We start from the raw sequence: 11163 nt of genomic DNA, 5'->3' as shown, positions 1-11163 counted from the left end.
GAGATAACTTATAAACTAAAATGGTGAACACTTGAAAAAGTGTTTATTAATGTAAAAGTAAATAGACGTTTAACTAATATTGAAATCTTCTCTCTTGTGATTAATTAAGAGAAGCTTTATTAATGAAAAGTTAATCACGTTATTGGAAAGGGAGTGATCTACGAGATGATAAAGTGGCACATCATACTATATATTTATTTATATATAGAGAGAATACGAAGTGTTATAAATAATCTAAGTTTAATTGATTTATTAAAATGGAATAGAAGAAGGAAATTTTAGGTAAACTTTTTTTTCTTTGCCAACATGACCCTTCTACCTCCGTCTGTTCAACGATAATTATTTATTATAGACTTCAGATAAATATTTAAAAGTAATAAATAATTGATAACATTTTATCAAATTTTATTAAATATTTTTTCATTTCAATTAATTAAATTATTGAGATATTTCATACATTTAAGAAAAAAATTATAATTTAAATTAAACATAACTTTCCATTTTTACCCTTATTAATTATTGTTAAAATTATAATTAAAATAATTAAATATTAATTAATAACTAATTTGAATACTAACTAATGAAGGATACAATTGAAAGAACATTATAAAAATAGTCTTGAAAATTGAATAATTAACTTAATTTGTAAAATGAAAAATGTCTTAACAATTCAATTAATTTGAAATAAAGAGAGTATAAGCACATAAAAACATTAAAAAAAAGTATTTAATAATAAAAATATAATAAATACAAAATAATAAATTATTCATTAATTTTATAAATCAAATAAGTATCATTTAAATTAAATTAAGCAAAGGGTAACATGCAATACCTTTTTAGGTAAATAAACTACTCCTTCAACTTTGACGAAAATCAATATGTTGAGTTGACAAATTTAAAGGATTGAAATTTATTGGCTAAATATATAAATAGATTTTTAAATTTATTAAGTTTTTTTTTAAAATATTTTAATTATGTTATTTTTTTATTAAATAATTCATAATTTGTTTCTTTAAAACACTGCTGGTTGATTTTGATCGGGTTTTTTTTAATCGTAAATGCTTTCAATTGTGTTCGAATTGTAATAATTTTGATTGAAGGAGTGAATATAAACCGTGTTAATCTCATTTATTTTCTAATATATTTAAATAACTTAAGTAAAATACAATTATTCTCAAATATTTTCACTATCGATTGAACTAATGAGTTGTGAAACATATCGTGTATCATTACATAACAAAAAAAAATCCAACAAGATACTTATGTATTTGGCCAAATTTATAAACAGCATAATTAAAAACAATTAAAACCGAAATTCTAATTGAAATGCCGCCATTACTCATTTTCCAATTTCAAAGCAGAAACACAAATACCTTTCACTAGCCACCGAGATCAAGCAGCAGTTTACTCAACAATGAGAGGCGCCGGACGCCGTCGTACCAATTCTGCAGTGCCGGATCGCCGTCATCCACCTCCGACTCCGATAAACGACCCAAGGCAATTTATCTCCACCGGCGGGCGTGATTCCGACGCAAGCTTCGCCAGTAGCCGGCCTTCATCTGCCGGTGTAAACGCTCGGTCCTCCGCTATCCCCATCTCTGACCGCTCCTATCAACTCTCTGCTCTGCGTACAATCAATGCTTACCTTTCCTCCCACTCTCTCCCTTTTACTCTCAAACATCCTCTCCCTTCTGCAAAAGATATCACCGAAACCCTAAAATTCATTCTCTCTCGTTTCGGATTTTCCTTAGCAGAGTCGCATAAACTCGAAGATAATCTCCAAAACCTTCTGAAATCCCTAAATTGCCCCGTGAAATTGAACAAATCTGCATTACGCGCCCCTGGGACGCCTCATTCCTGGCCTAGTCTACTTGCAGCAATTCACTGGCTTGTTCAGCTATGTAAATTTGATGATTACCGGTTGAGTTCGGCTCAACCACTAGCTCCGGATAATAAGGAATTGAGCTATACTATAGAGAGTTATTTGCATTACTTTAGGGGGAAAGATGATCAAGTAGATGAATTGGATCGTCAATTTATGCAAGAGTTGGAACAACATAAGGAGCGGTTGGTTGAGAATGTGAATGTCTTGGAGGAGAATGTGAAGGCTCAAGAGGAAAAGTTGGAAGAAATGAAGACAGGACCATCGGAAAGAGAGACGTTGGAGAAGGAGAAGAGTGCGTTGGAGGAAGATGTAAAGAAGTTTCAGGCTATCATTGAACAGTTAGAAGGGCATATAGTGAAAATGGATAAGATGGTGGAAGAGAAAGAAAAAGGGTTAGAGACTAAGGTTACAGAGAAAGAGAGCATTTGTGCAGAGAATGAGGAGTTGAAGAAGAGGGTGGAGGAACAAGGGATTAATTCCAGGGATGCAGATAGGATGAAGAGGGAGTTGCATGCTTTGGAAAGGGATATTGGGGATATTGAGAACCAGAGGATTGAATGGGAGGAGAAGGCTTGGGACCTCGACTCTGCAATTGGGAACATGTACAAGAAGCTTGAGGAGCTAATGATCGAGTGCAACCAATCTATCAGGAGGTTGTCATTCCCTCTCCTGTTATTTATGTTGTTTGAAATAAGAGTATCTTACTTCCCATTTAACAGCATGAGATTCAATATTTTTCGTAATATAAGTGTTTGTTGTTCTATGAACATGGATATATTGCATTGCTGTGCTATTTTAGTTGGACTAAAGCTATAATAATATGACGACTAAGATAAGATTGGAAGGACATTCTATTGTTTTCCCTCAATTGATTGTTTCTATCAACATTCACTTAAGTAGAAGTGGTCGTTACAACATGATACTGTTAGATTGCTTCTACAATGGGTTCTCGGCAGATAATTTAGGTGACAGATTAATGGGAATGCAATTTGCTGGAAGTTATATGAAAACTGACTTCCTATCTGTGCTTCTCAGAGTTTAATTGATTCACTAACTTCCTAAAACATGCCTTTCTTTCTCGGCAGATATTTAGCCCATTGTTGTAGTGCTGCTTCACTAAACTTTGACTTGAGATATGAATGAGGAACACTATGCTAGTCACGAGGCAATAATGCTAAGATTCTCATCATACCTTTTACTTGTAGATTCTCGAATTTAGTTTTTCCAATCACTCCGATTAGAAACTAAGGCTGCAGCATGCCTCCGTCTTTTAATTCTATCTCAGTCAATACACTATTATTTCTTAAGGAACAATTGATCCTTCACTGTTGTAGTCTCTGCATGAATTAGATGTATCTTGCCTGACTGGAGGTGCTATGTTGGAATTGAGTTCTGTATTTCCAGCTATACGACGGTCCTTCATGAAGAATGTTTTTTATTCTATATTCATATTTTTATTGTTGGATTATGCGGCAATTTATGATACACTTTTTGAATTTGGCCAAAGCATGGACCAAAACACCCAATGCCACTCAGTAAAAAAGATTTTGTGGGAGTGCCTCTATGCGATAATCATTTCTCAGATTTCTGTGCATTCTTGTTGCTGCTTGAAAAGTTCTTTTCTTTTCCATAGCTTATCAGATTGAACTGTTGGAGCAAATTTTTTACAATTTGATGATTTAGATCATAACTTGGGAGGGGTTAAGATTGTAAGTTTGAAACTAGATCAGTCAAAGTGAGATGGAGCAAGTATAGTTTTGTATATTCTCTGTGGTTTGCGGTGGAACTTTCCTTCTACTTGTTGCTCGTCATCATTTCCTTAATTACTCTGACAACAAACAGCCTCATTTGAAATTTCAGGTTAAAGCTTGGAAATGAATTTCAGTATCAATTGAATCCCCAAGGGTCCTCACCAGCAGAGGTATTAGGTATAAATTACAAAAAAACGTTAAAGCCCACTCTTGCATCCTTTGAAGATGAGATGAAAAAGAGTTCCATGGGGAAAATGGAAGAGTTGATATATCTCCAGCAACAGTCATCTGAGAAGGCTATGAAATTAGAGTCAAAGAGGAATCGTCTGGCTACTCTTCAGGCTCACATTGATGATGTAAGTTTAGCCAGCATCCTTTCCCACTATAGAATTGGACACTGGTCCTCTCTCTCTCTCTCTCTCTCACACACACACACAATATTTAATTTTGTATAATATATAACATTTTATCGGAAGTGAATCTAATGACATAATAAGTGGCATTCTATCTTCTAGATGCTCTCAGAGTCAGAGGTACCTGCAATATTTGGATATCAAAAATGCATAAAACAAATTCCCACTTTTCTGTTTTAAAATATGTACAAAAGAATGTTTTGGGTAGTAATTGATACTAGTAAAATTGTTTATAATCCAAAATTTAGAATGTAATGATTTTTCATGCCTCAATGAGCTGAGTTTTGAGTCTCTTTTCTTTTTATGAAGTGAATTAGTAGTTGATCATTTATATTAGCGCCACTGAACAGCTTCTCTTTAGCCATGGTATATTTGTGTTTCTTTTTCTTCTTGCGTGCATCCGCTGCATACGTGTCACTGCTTAAATGTTTTGGCCTTTCAGCATTGAATTTGAAAATTAGATAAGGCGATGTTACCATTATTCACAAATTCTAGTGGCATAAGGTCTATCAGCTTAAAATATATCTTCTATTAGTCCTTTGGGGATGTATAACGGTGCCTTCAGCCTAATATGGCTATTTGTTTCCTTTTATGATCAATGATAGTTGGAGGCTCAGTTGGACTTGGTAAAGAAGGAAAGGCTGGACTTCACATCTAGCTGTGCAATAGAAGCCGGAAGGATAGTTGAGGAAGTTGAAGCAGAAACGCAGAAGTTGGATCAGGTTGAAAGAGAGGCGGCGGACTTCCTGAAGGTAAGGCATTTGCAATTTAGACTAGATTTATACTGTAATGCATGGCTTCTAAATGTCTTCCGACAAATGTTGACTTGTGTGGTTTCTCGTCTTAGATGTATAATCTTCATTTTAATTAGCATCTTTTTCACTTTCAAAGGCGTCCAAGGCCAAATTACAGGAAACAATCGCACAAACTGAGGAAGAAGTGCAGCTGTGTGCCCGTGAACTCTTTGCTGTTGTTGATTCAGTTTCAAAATATAAAGAGTATATTACATCAAAAGTTGGCATGATGAAGAATGATCTCGCAGAAGCTGCCGGGACTATAGCAGATCTGCATAAAGCTGGTTTGCCTGTCTCTGACGCAAACCACTGATTCCTCCTGATCTTAAGTACATTATGTTTCTTCGTTTTTCCTTAAAATATGGTTATGTTGGTACCATCCCTTACAAAGGTCTACAAGTGTGTATTCCATGGTATGGTCTAAACAATAGATTAGACCGTTGCTGTGAAGATCTCATCCTTCATCAATGGCTTTAATTTTAATCATTAAGTTCTCGTTTGATCATGCTAATCACGAAGTTGACATTTGTTATTTTCCCCACTTGTATAGTAGCACAAAATCCAGACTCAGATATGAAACCACAAGAAACTTAACTGACAGCACCACAGAACATGTAGCATTAAATTCATTGCATGTCATAAACTTTCCATGAATAATGATGTCATTAAAAGTACGTTGTGGCAACCCTGACTGAAGCAATTCTTTTATGCATATAGTTCAATCTGAGAGAACTGCAGCTATAGATTTTCATAATTATGTCCATTCAGAAACTTAGCAGGTTGATAAGTAGTGTATCTTCATACTGAATCTCAACCTTGGCCAATTAATCTTCACACGAATACAAATAAAACATTCAAATATAGGTGTGTGCTTGAGAGAAGTAACGTTCTTTTTCTTACTGATAAATACTACGAATAAGACACTCAGCTGATACAACAAAATCGGAAGGTTTAACATAAATAAAAGTAATCCTCATAACCGAGCTCAGCATGACATACAGCTGACACAAAAGCCAGCCAAACACAAAACACCATTTCTTATAAAAGCCCATTTCCTGACTAAACCTTTTAAGGAGATGAAAGATCCATATCTACTGCTCATCAATCCGTGGACCACCATTGCCTGCTTCAACTTTCACATTTTCATCACTCCTCTGGTTATTCTCATCCACTTCTAGCACATCATCCATCATATCATCCTCCACAACATTGATATCCTCAACATCCTCATCTTCATTGTTGCTGACACCAGGAATCTTTCGAATCTTGGGTCCACGCTCAAGCCTATGAGTCTCTAGCTCTTTGTCCATCGTCTCTTGAAGGTTTGCAACATTTTTGTTGGCTCTCCTTTCTAAAATATTTTTCCATTCCTCCTCAGCTTTTGCAATATTCTGTTCAGCAATTTTTTTCTGGTATTGCGACAATTCCTCTCTCCTTGCAGCTTTCCATTCCTCGAATATCTGATAAGGAAAAATAAAAGTTAAGTGATCTGTCAGCATAACACATGTCCACATAATCAATAAGTACTGAGGCTCTTTGATGTGTTTTCTAACACTCTAGTCTCACATGCTCTGTCAACTATAGAATTCACACCACTGCATTCAGTACTCCCCCCTCCCCTATCCACAAACACAAATGCATTCCCATAGAAACTCACACTACCAAGGCTACAGGGTTAAATAAACATAATTTTCTGCCACCTAAACAAATAATTTCTGTTCACAACTCATGCATTGTGGATTTTCAATTTTCTATCCATTTGGAAGTATATTTCATTCGTATATAACGCAATCAAATGTGTGCAGCTTGATAGTTACCTGATCTTTTCTCTGCTCAAGTAAGGTTGAATCTTCTTCCAATGGTTTGGCAAAAGAATAAAAGATCGGGGGCTCGGCTTTGGTCCTGGAAATTAACACAGCCAAAAAATATGAAGAGAAATTATGAACTGTTACCAGAATAGATAACTGATCAGCCTACACTGCTGCAAAGAGGGATTTTGCAGTCATTTAACAGCTTCAACATTCTGTACATGAACAGAAACTTATCTTCGCGTCAATAAAATTGGAATATGGACATTTGGACCGAAATAAGAAATAACCTGCAAAATAGAACTCCTAGAATTAACACGATAAGTTCACTGCAGACAGATCTAGAATAGTGCAGATGCAGACAGCAGAATAAAAGAGGCTGCTCCCGAAACATTTCGAATGAACTTGTAATGATCTCAAAAACTCGAGGGTATTGAATAAAAATGGAATACATTTCATACAGGCAGGTCATGTAGAACAAGCTTCCATTGCTGGTTGCATCGGGAATTAATATCTGATGTAGCTAACGCAAATACCTTATAAAATTGGCTAGTTTTTTGTGGTGCTCACTCCACCGGAGAAACAGCAATTCCAGCCTCTTCTCCTCAGCTTTAGCAGCAAGACGTGCTCGAAGAGTCTTAACACGGAGACAAGAGTTGGGAAATCACTTATGAGGATTTATCACAGAAGTTCATTGCAAGAATTGCTGAAAAATGTTAAACTGAAACACACCAGATCTCTTTTCAGCTTTTCATCAAGCTGCTCCCGCTCTTGTTGTCTTAACTTCTCACTTTCTTCGCGCGCCCTTTGCTCAGCCTGGCATTATTTTGATGTCAAAAGTACTTCTCTAGGCTTCAGTTTTATGATCATTAGAACAAATGTTTCTTTCTTGAGGTCTTTCTAACTTTTTGAGGGGGGAGGAAGGGATGGGAAAATAGTTGGTGTAAATTGTATGAGAAAAAATGCACTCGTAGAATTGCTGGTGTGGACTGTAAGAAAGCATACGATACACCAGAAACCCCATCCACCTATTAAAGACATGCTTTCAACAGGTATGGTATCAACAACATACCCGGTGAAATCCCACATGTATAGATGTCTCAAGATTCTTGGGGATTCATAAAAATGAAAATATTCCAATATAAAAAAAACTAAAAAAGCAAATTCATTAGGATAATCCTAGAATTATAAAGTTCAACAACTACAAAAGTGAGAACCAATTTCATTTGTAGGTTAATCCCAGTAAATTCCTCTGTAAACTCAAATTCTCCCGACTAAAGTACAAAATTCAAATATTAACTCAAGCTGCAACCAAATCATTAGACCACACACTCAAACTAATATAATTTTCTCACCCGATAATTTTTATCCTCCAATAAAGTTGCAAATACTCTACTACACTCAAGTTAGGTCAGTTGTATAAATCCTCAGTGACTACTACAAATGCTCATCTTAAGTCAATATTATACAAATTAAAAATAGAAGTGTACTGAAGTAAAATAGAAATAAAAATAAAAATAAAAAGCACATTCTCCAATGAAGTTATATGTTAGCAATAAAAACATTCAACCAGAGTTAATACAACAATGTCAGATCTGAGTACTTACCCTTTTCAAAGAATCTGACCTCCGCATGTAAGCCTCTGTCCCTGAAAGCTGCATGTCTTCTTTCCGGAATTTCTGTAAACATTCCACACATATAATTGGAGCAAAGGTAGGTGAGCTAAGTGTTGCCGTGCCAAACGGAAACTAACGATTGTACAATTGAATCACTGAGGGTTCTAAATTAAGAATTATCTTTCAAGGAAATATTATCAAATTGATAAATGTAGAACGACAAGATGCTTAAAAACAGTTTCCTGGCTAACTCCAAAAAATTTCCCCTAGAGGACCCTAGATATATAAGAGGAACAACATTAAACAAAAATAAAGTCATCAAGATGTTTTACCAATCCCTTGAAAGCACTTGAACCCCTTATTTGGACATCAAATTTATAATTCTCTTTCAATAGTTTTTCTTCTTTATAGTATCAGAGTTTAAAAATCAAGTCCCTCGTTAGTCTTTAACTGACAATTCAACCTTTTTTCAGTGACGGAAATAGATTCATTTGTATGTGCTGCAAGAAACACTTTTTTTGGATATGCAATTATTAACGACTTTCCTGAAAAAAGAAATTCAATACCGCTTTTCTGGTTTAGGTGATTGAGCACTATTCTGATGTTGCCTTAACAAAATTATTTCGATAACTTCTTCAACTTAAGAAATTAAGCACAAGCATATCCCCAGGAGATGGAATTTTATAGTAGTTCAACTATTACAGAAACCAGATTGGCACCTATGAGGCAGCTGGTAGGTTCAAAGTACATAAATCAAAACCATGAAAAATTACTCTATACTCACCTCCAAGGTCCCCAGCAGCTGCCCCAACATTCTCTTATTCCTACTAACCAATTTAGGATCCTCGTTTTTGGGCAACACTCTTGGCACAGGCTCTGGTGGAGGTATATCAAAATCCTACACAAATTATTCAAAGAAATGAATATCAGTATCTCTAAGGTGCAGAAACATACCATTATCTTTACGAAAAGTGTGGCACCCGAAAAGTGTTCCATCCATATTTACCATTTTGGATGGCCTTTGAAAGCCATCTCTTCGTAGCCAATTGGATGGCTTCCTTTCATTCTGGTTGGCAGGTGCCACCCTTGGGATTGCCTCCACAATTGACTCTTCCTTATTTGCATCCCTTGGAGCTCCGGATACATCCTCAGCAATCTCCCCCTCTTCAATCTGAATCCATAAACCAATATACAATTAATAAGATTTTTACTCTATTTGGAATGACAACGAATGACGACAACAACAAGAAAAAATAGCCTTACAATGATTTGGCTATGAATTTTCCATATAACTTGTTTCTTTAAGTAAATTAGTAGTTCTAGTTCTAAACATACGAATTTCTGAGGTGAGGATTATTGAATTTTCAGTGTTCACCTTCACAACAGTAGAAGACATACGCCTTTTAGGTGCTGGCTGATCCTCTGCATCATTCCTCTCGGCCTAAATAGCCAATTAACCAAAACACCGAACTCAATAACCAAAAAAGGACGAAAGTTACAAGAAGCTTCATCTCAAAAACATACAAAGAGAACTTACAGGTCTAACAACGCCGCGTTGGCGGCCACCATTGGCAACAAAACTCCGTGGACCTCCGCCACCGCGTCGAAGACCTCTTGGATCCTTAAGCCGCTCAGTAATCTAGTTAACCAATAGTATAAAAGTTACAAAAACAAAACCTAGAAAATTGTATGGCATAATGAAAGATATAAAACGAACCTCGCGTTGTTGCCTATTGAGTTCAAAGAGCTCTTTGCGGAGCTCTTCCTCCGTCTTCTCCACTACGCCGCTCGCCATCTTTTAGGGCTTTGAGTTTTCTTCGCTGTCTCTCTCTCTCTATTAAAAAACCTTTAAAAACTCGGACCAGCGAATGGTCGAGCCGGTATAGCAGTGCAACTAAATAACACGTGAACCCGGTTCGGTTTTGTTAGATTTTTAATTTTCATCCAAAAAAATCACATTAAATAATAATTATGATTTGGTAGCTAGTTAGAGTTACACACATATTGATAATGTAGAAATAAATTATGAGTAAATTTTTATGTATTATTTTACTCAGGTATTAATTTTAGATGAATTAGTTTTATGTATTATTTTATTCGTGTATTAGTTTAACAAGAATTAGTTATTTCATCTAACGGTATACATAAGTCGGTTTGATTTGCTTTATCATTAAAGAAAATCTAAACCAATTATGTCAGTTTATTAAATTAAAAATCAATTCAAACCAAATAAAGCTAGCGTTCGGTCATATATTTTTGAATATTTTTGGCAAATATTATTTGGGTGAAATTTCATCATGTGTTTGACCATAGTATTTGAGAAATATATTTCACTTTTTTAGAAAAATATGATTTATACTCATAAGTTTTAAAAATACCAAAATTAACCATAAGTTTATATTATAAGTCAATTGGATCTTTGTTATAACAATAACAAATAGTGTTCATGACACTAGAACAATATGGTAATTTTGAGTGAGTGCAACAAACATCATTTCAAACATCGTGAAATAGAAAAAACGCATGTCTTTGTTATGGTGAGCTAATTATTCATCATTTTCATCAATAATCATATTATCATTTCACATTCACCGAATATTTCATCACTACTTTGGAATTAATGTAAAAAATTATGTAACAACAACTATAGAGGGTGTTTTTGTAAAAGATAAAAGTTTGGGGTAAACTTTCAATTTTTAAAAGATCCCAAATAATGATATTTGACCCAAAAACTAGAAAAAACTAGTATTTGGGATTTGGGATATTTGCCAAATAATGGCAAAGTGTATAGACAAACACTATTTGCTAAGTTTTTTTCCAAATATTATTTGAAAAATCTATGACCAAAAGGGCCCAAAGTTGGGTTTTTTGAATAGTCTTTAGTCGATTCTTTCGA

General features: G+C 35.0%; 2 protein-coding genes across 2 annotated transcripts; one reads left to right on the top strand and one right to left on the bottom strand.

The window, feature by feature from the left end:
* The first annotated feature begins 1387 nt into the window (after positions 1–1387).
* LOC107006072 (kinetochore protein NDC80 homolog) lies at positions 1388–5375 on the top strand. Its single transcript, XM_015204723.2, has 4 exons — positions 1388–2538; positions 3746–3992; positions 4655–4801; positions 4941–5375. Exons 1-4 carry the CDS (start codon positions 1415–1417, stop codon positions 5154–5156), a joined length of 1734 nt encoding a protein of 577 aa, XP_015060209.1. The 5' UTR covers positions 1388–1414; the 3' UTR covers positions 5157–5375.
* Positions 5376–5640: 265 nt separating this feature from the next.
* LOC107006079 (pinin) lies at positions 5641–10145 on the bottom strand. Its single transcript, XM_015204730.2, has 10 exons — positions 9985–10145; positions 9805–9906; positions 9643–9708; positions 9274–9438; positions 9052–9165; positions 8259–8330; positions 7384–7467; positions 7188–7288; positions 6661–6745; positions 5641–6303 (listed from the first exon to the last, which is right to left on the bottom strand). The coding sequence occupies exons 1-10, from the start codon at positions 10060–10062 to the stop codon at positions 5935–5937; spliced, it is 1236 nt and encodes a 411-aa protein (XP_015060216.1). The 5' UTR covers positions 10063–10145; the 3' UTR covers positions 5641–5934.
* Positions 10146–11163: the final 1018 nt, after the last annotated feature.

The sequence above is a fragment of the Solanum pennellii genome, chromosome 1 (assembly GCF_001406875.1).
Source record: "Solanum pennellii chromosome 1, SPENNV200".
Lineage (NCBI taxonomy): Eukaryota > Viridiplantae > Streptophyta > Magnoliopsida > Solanales > Solanaceae > Solanum > Solanum pennellii.
The sequence above is the reverse complement of the archived record's forward strand: the minus strand, read 5'-3'. Positions and strand labels throughout refer to the sequence as shown.

Coding starts and splice junctions, on each gene's coding strand:
- LOC107006079 (XM_015204730.2), bottom strand. CDS start 10,062: ATGGCGAGCGGCGTAGTGGAGAAGACGGAGGAAGAGCTCCGCAAAGAG. Junction 9,166..9,273: donor TTCAAAGGCCATCCAAAATG/GTAAATATGGAT, acceptor TAATTTGTGTAG/GATTTTGATATACCTCCACC. Junction 7,468..8,258: donor GGTCAGATTCTTTGAAAAGG/GTAAGTACTCAG, acceptor AAATAATGCCAG/GCTGAGCAAAGGGCGCGCGA.
- LOC107006072 (XM_015204723.2), top strand. CDS start 1,415: ATGAGAGGCGCCGGACGCCGTCGTACCAATTCTGCAGTGCCGGATCGC. Junction 2,539..3,745: donor TGCAACCAATCTATCAGGAG/GTTGTCATTCCC, acceptor TTGAAATTTCAG/GTTAAAGCTTGGAAATGAAT. Junction 4,802..4,940: donor AGGCGGCGGACTTCCTGAAG/GTAAGGCATTTG, acceptor TCACTTTCAAAG/GCGTCCAAGGCCAAATTACA.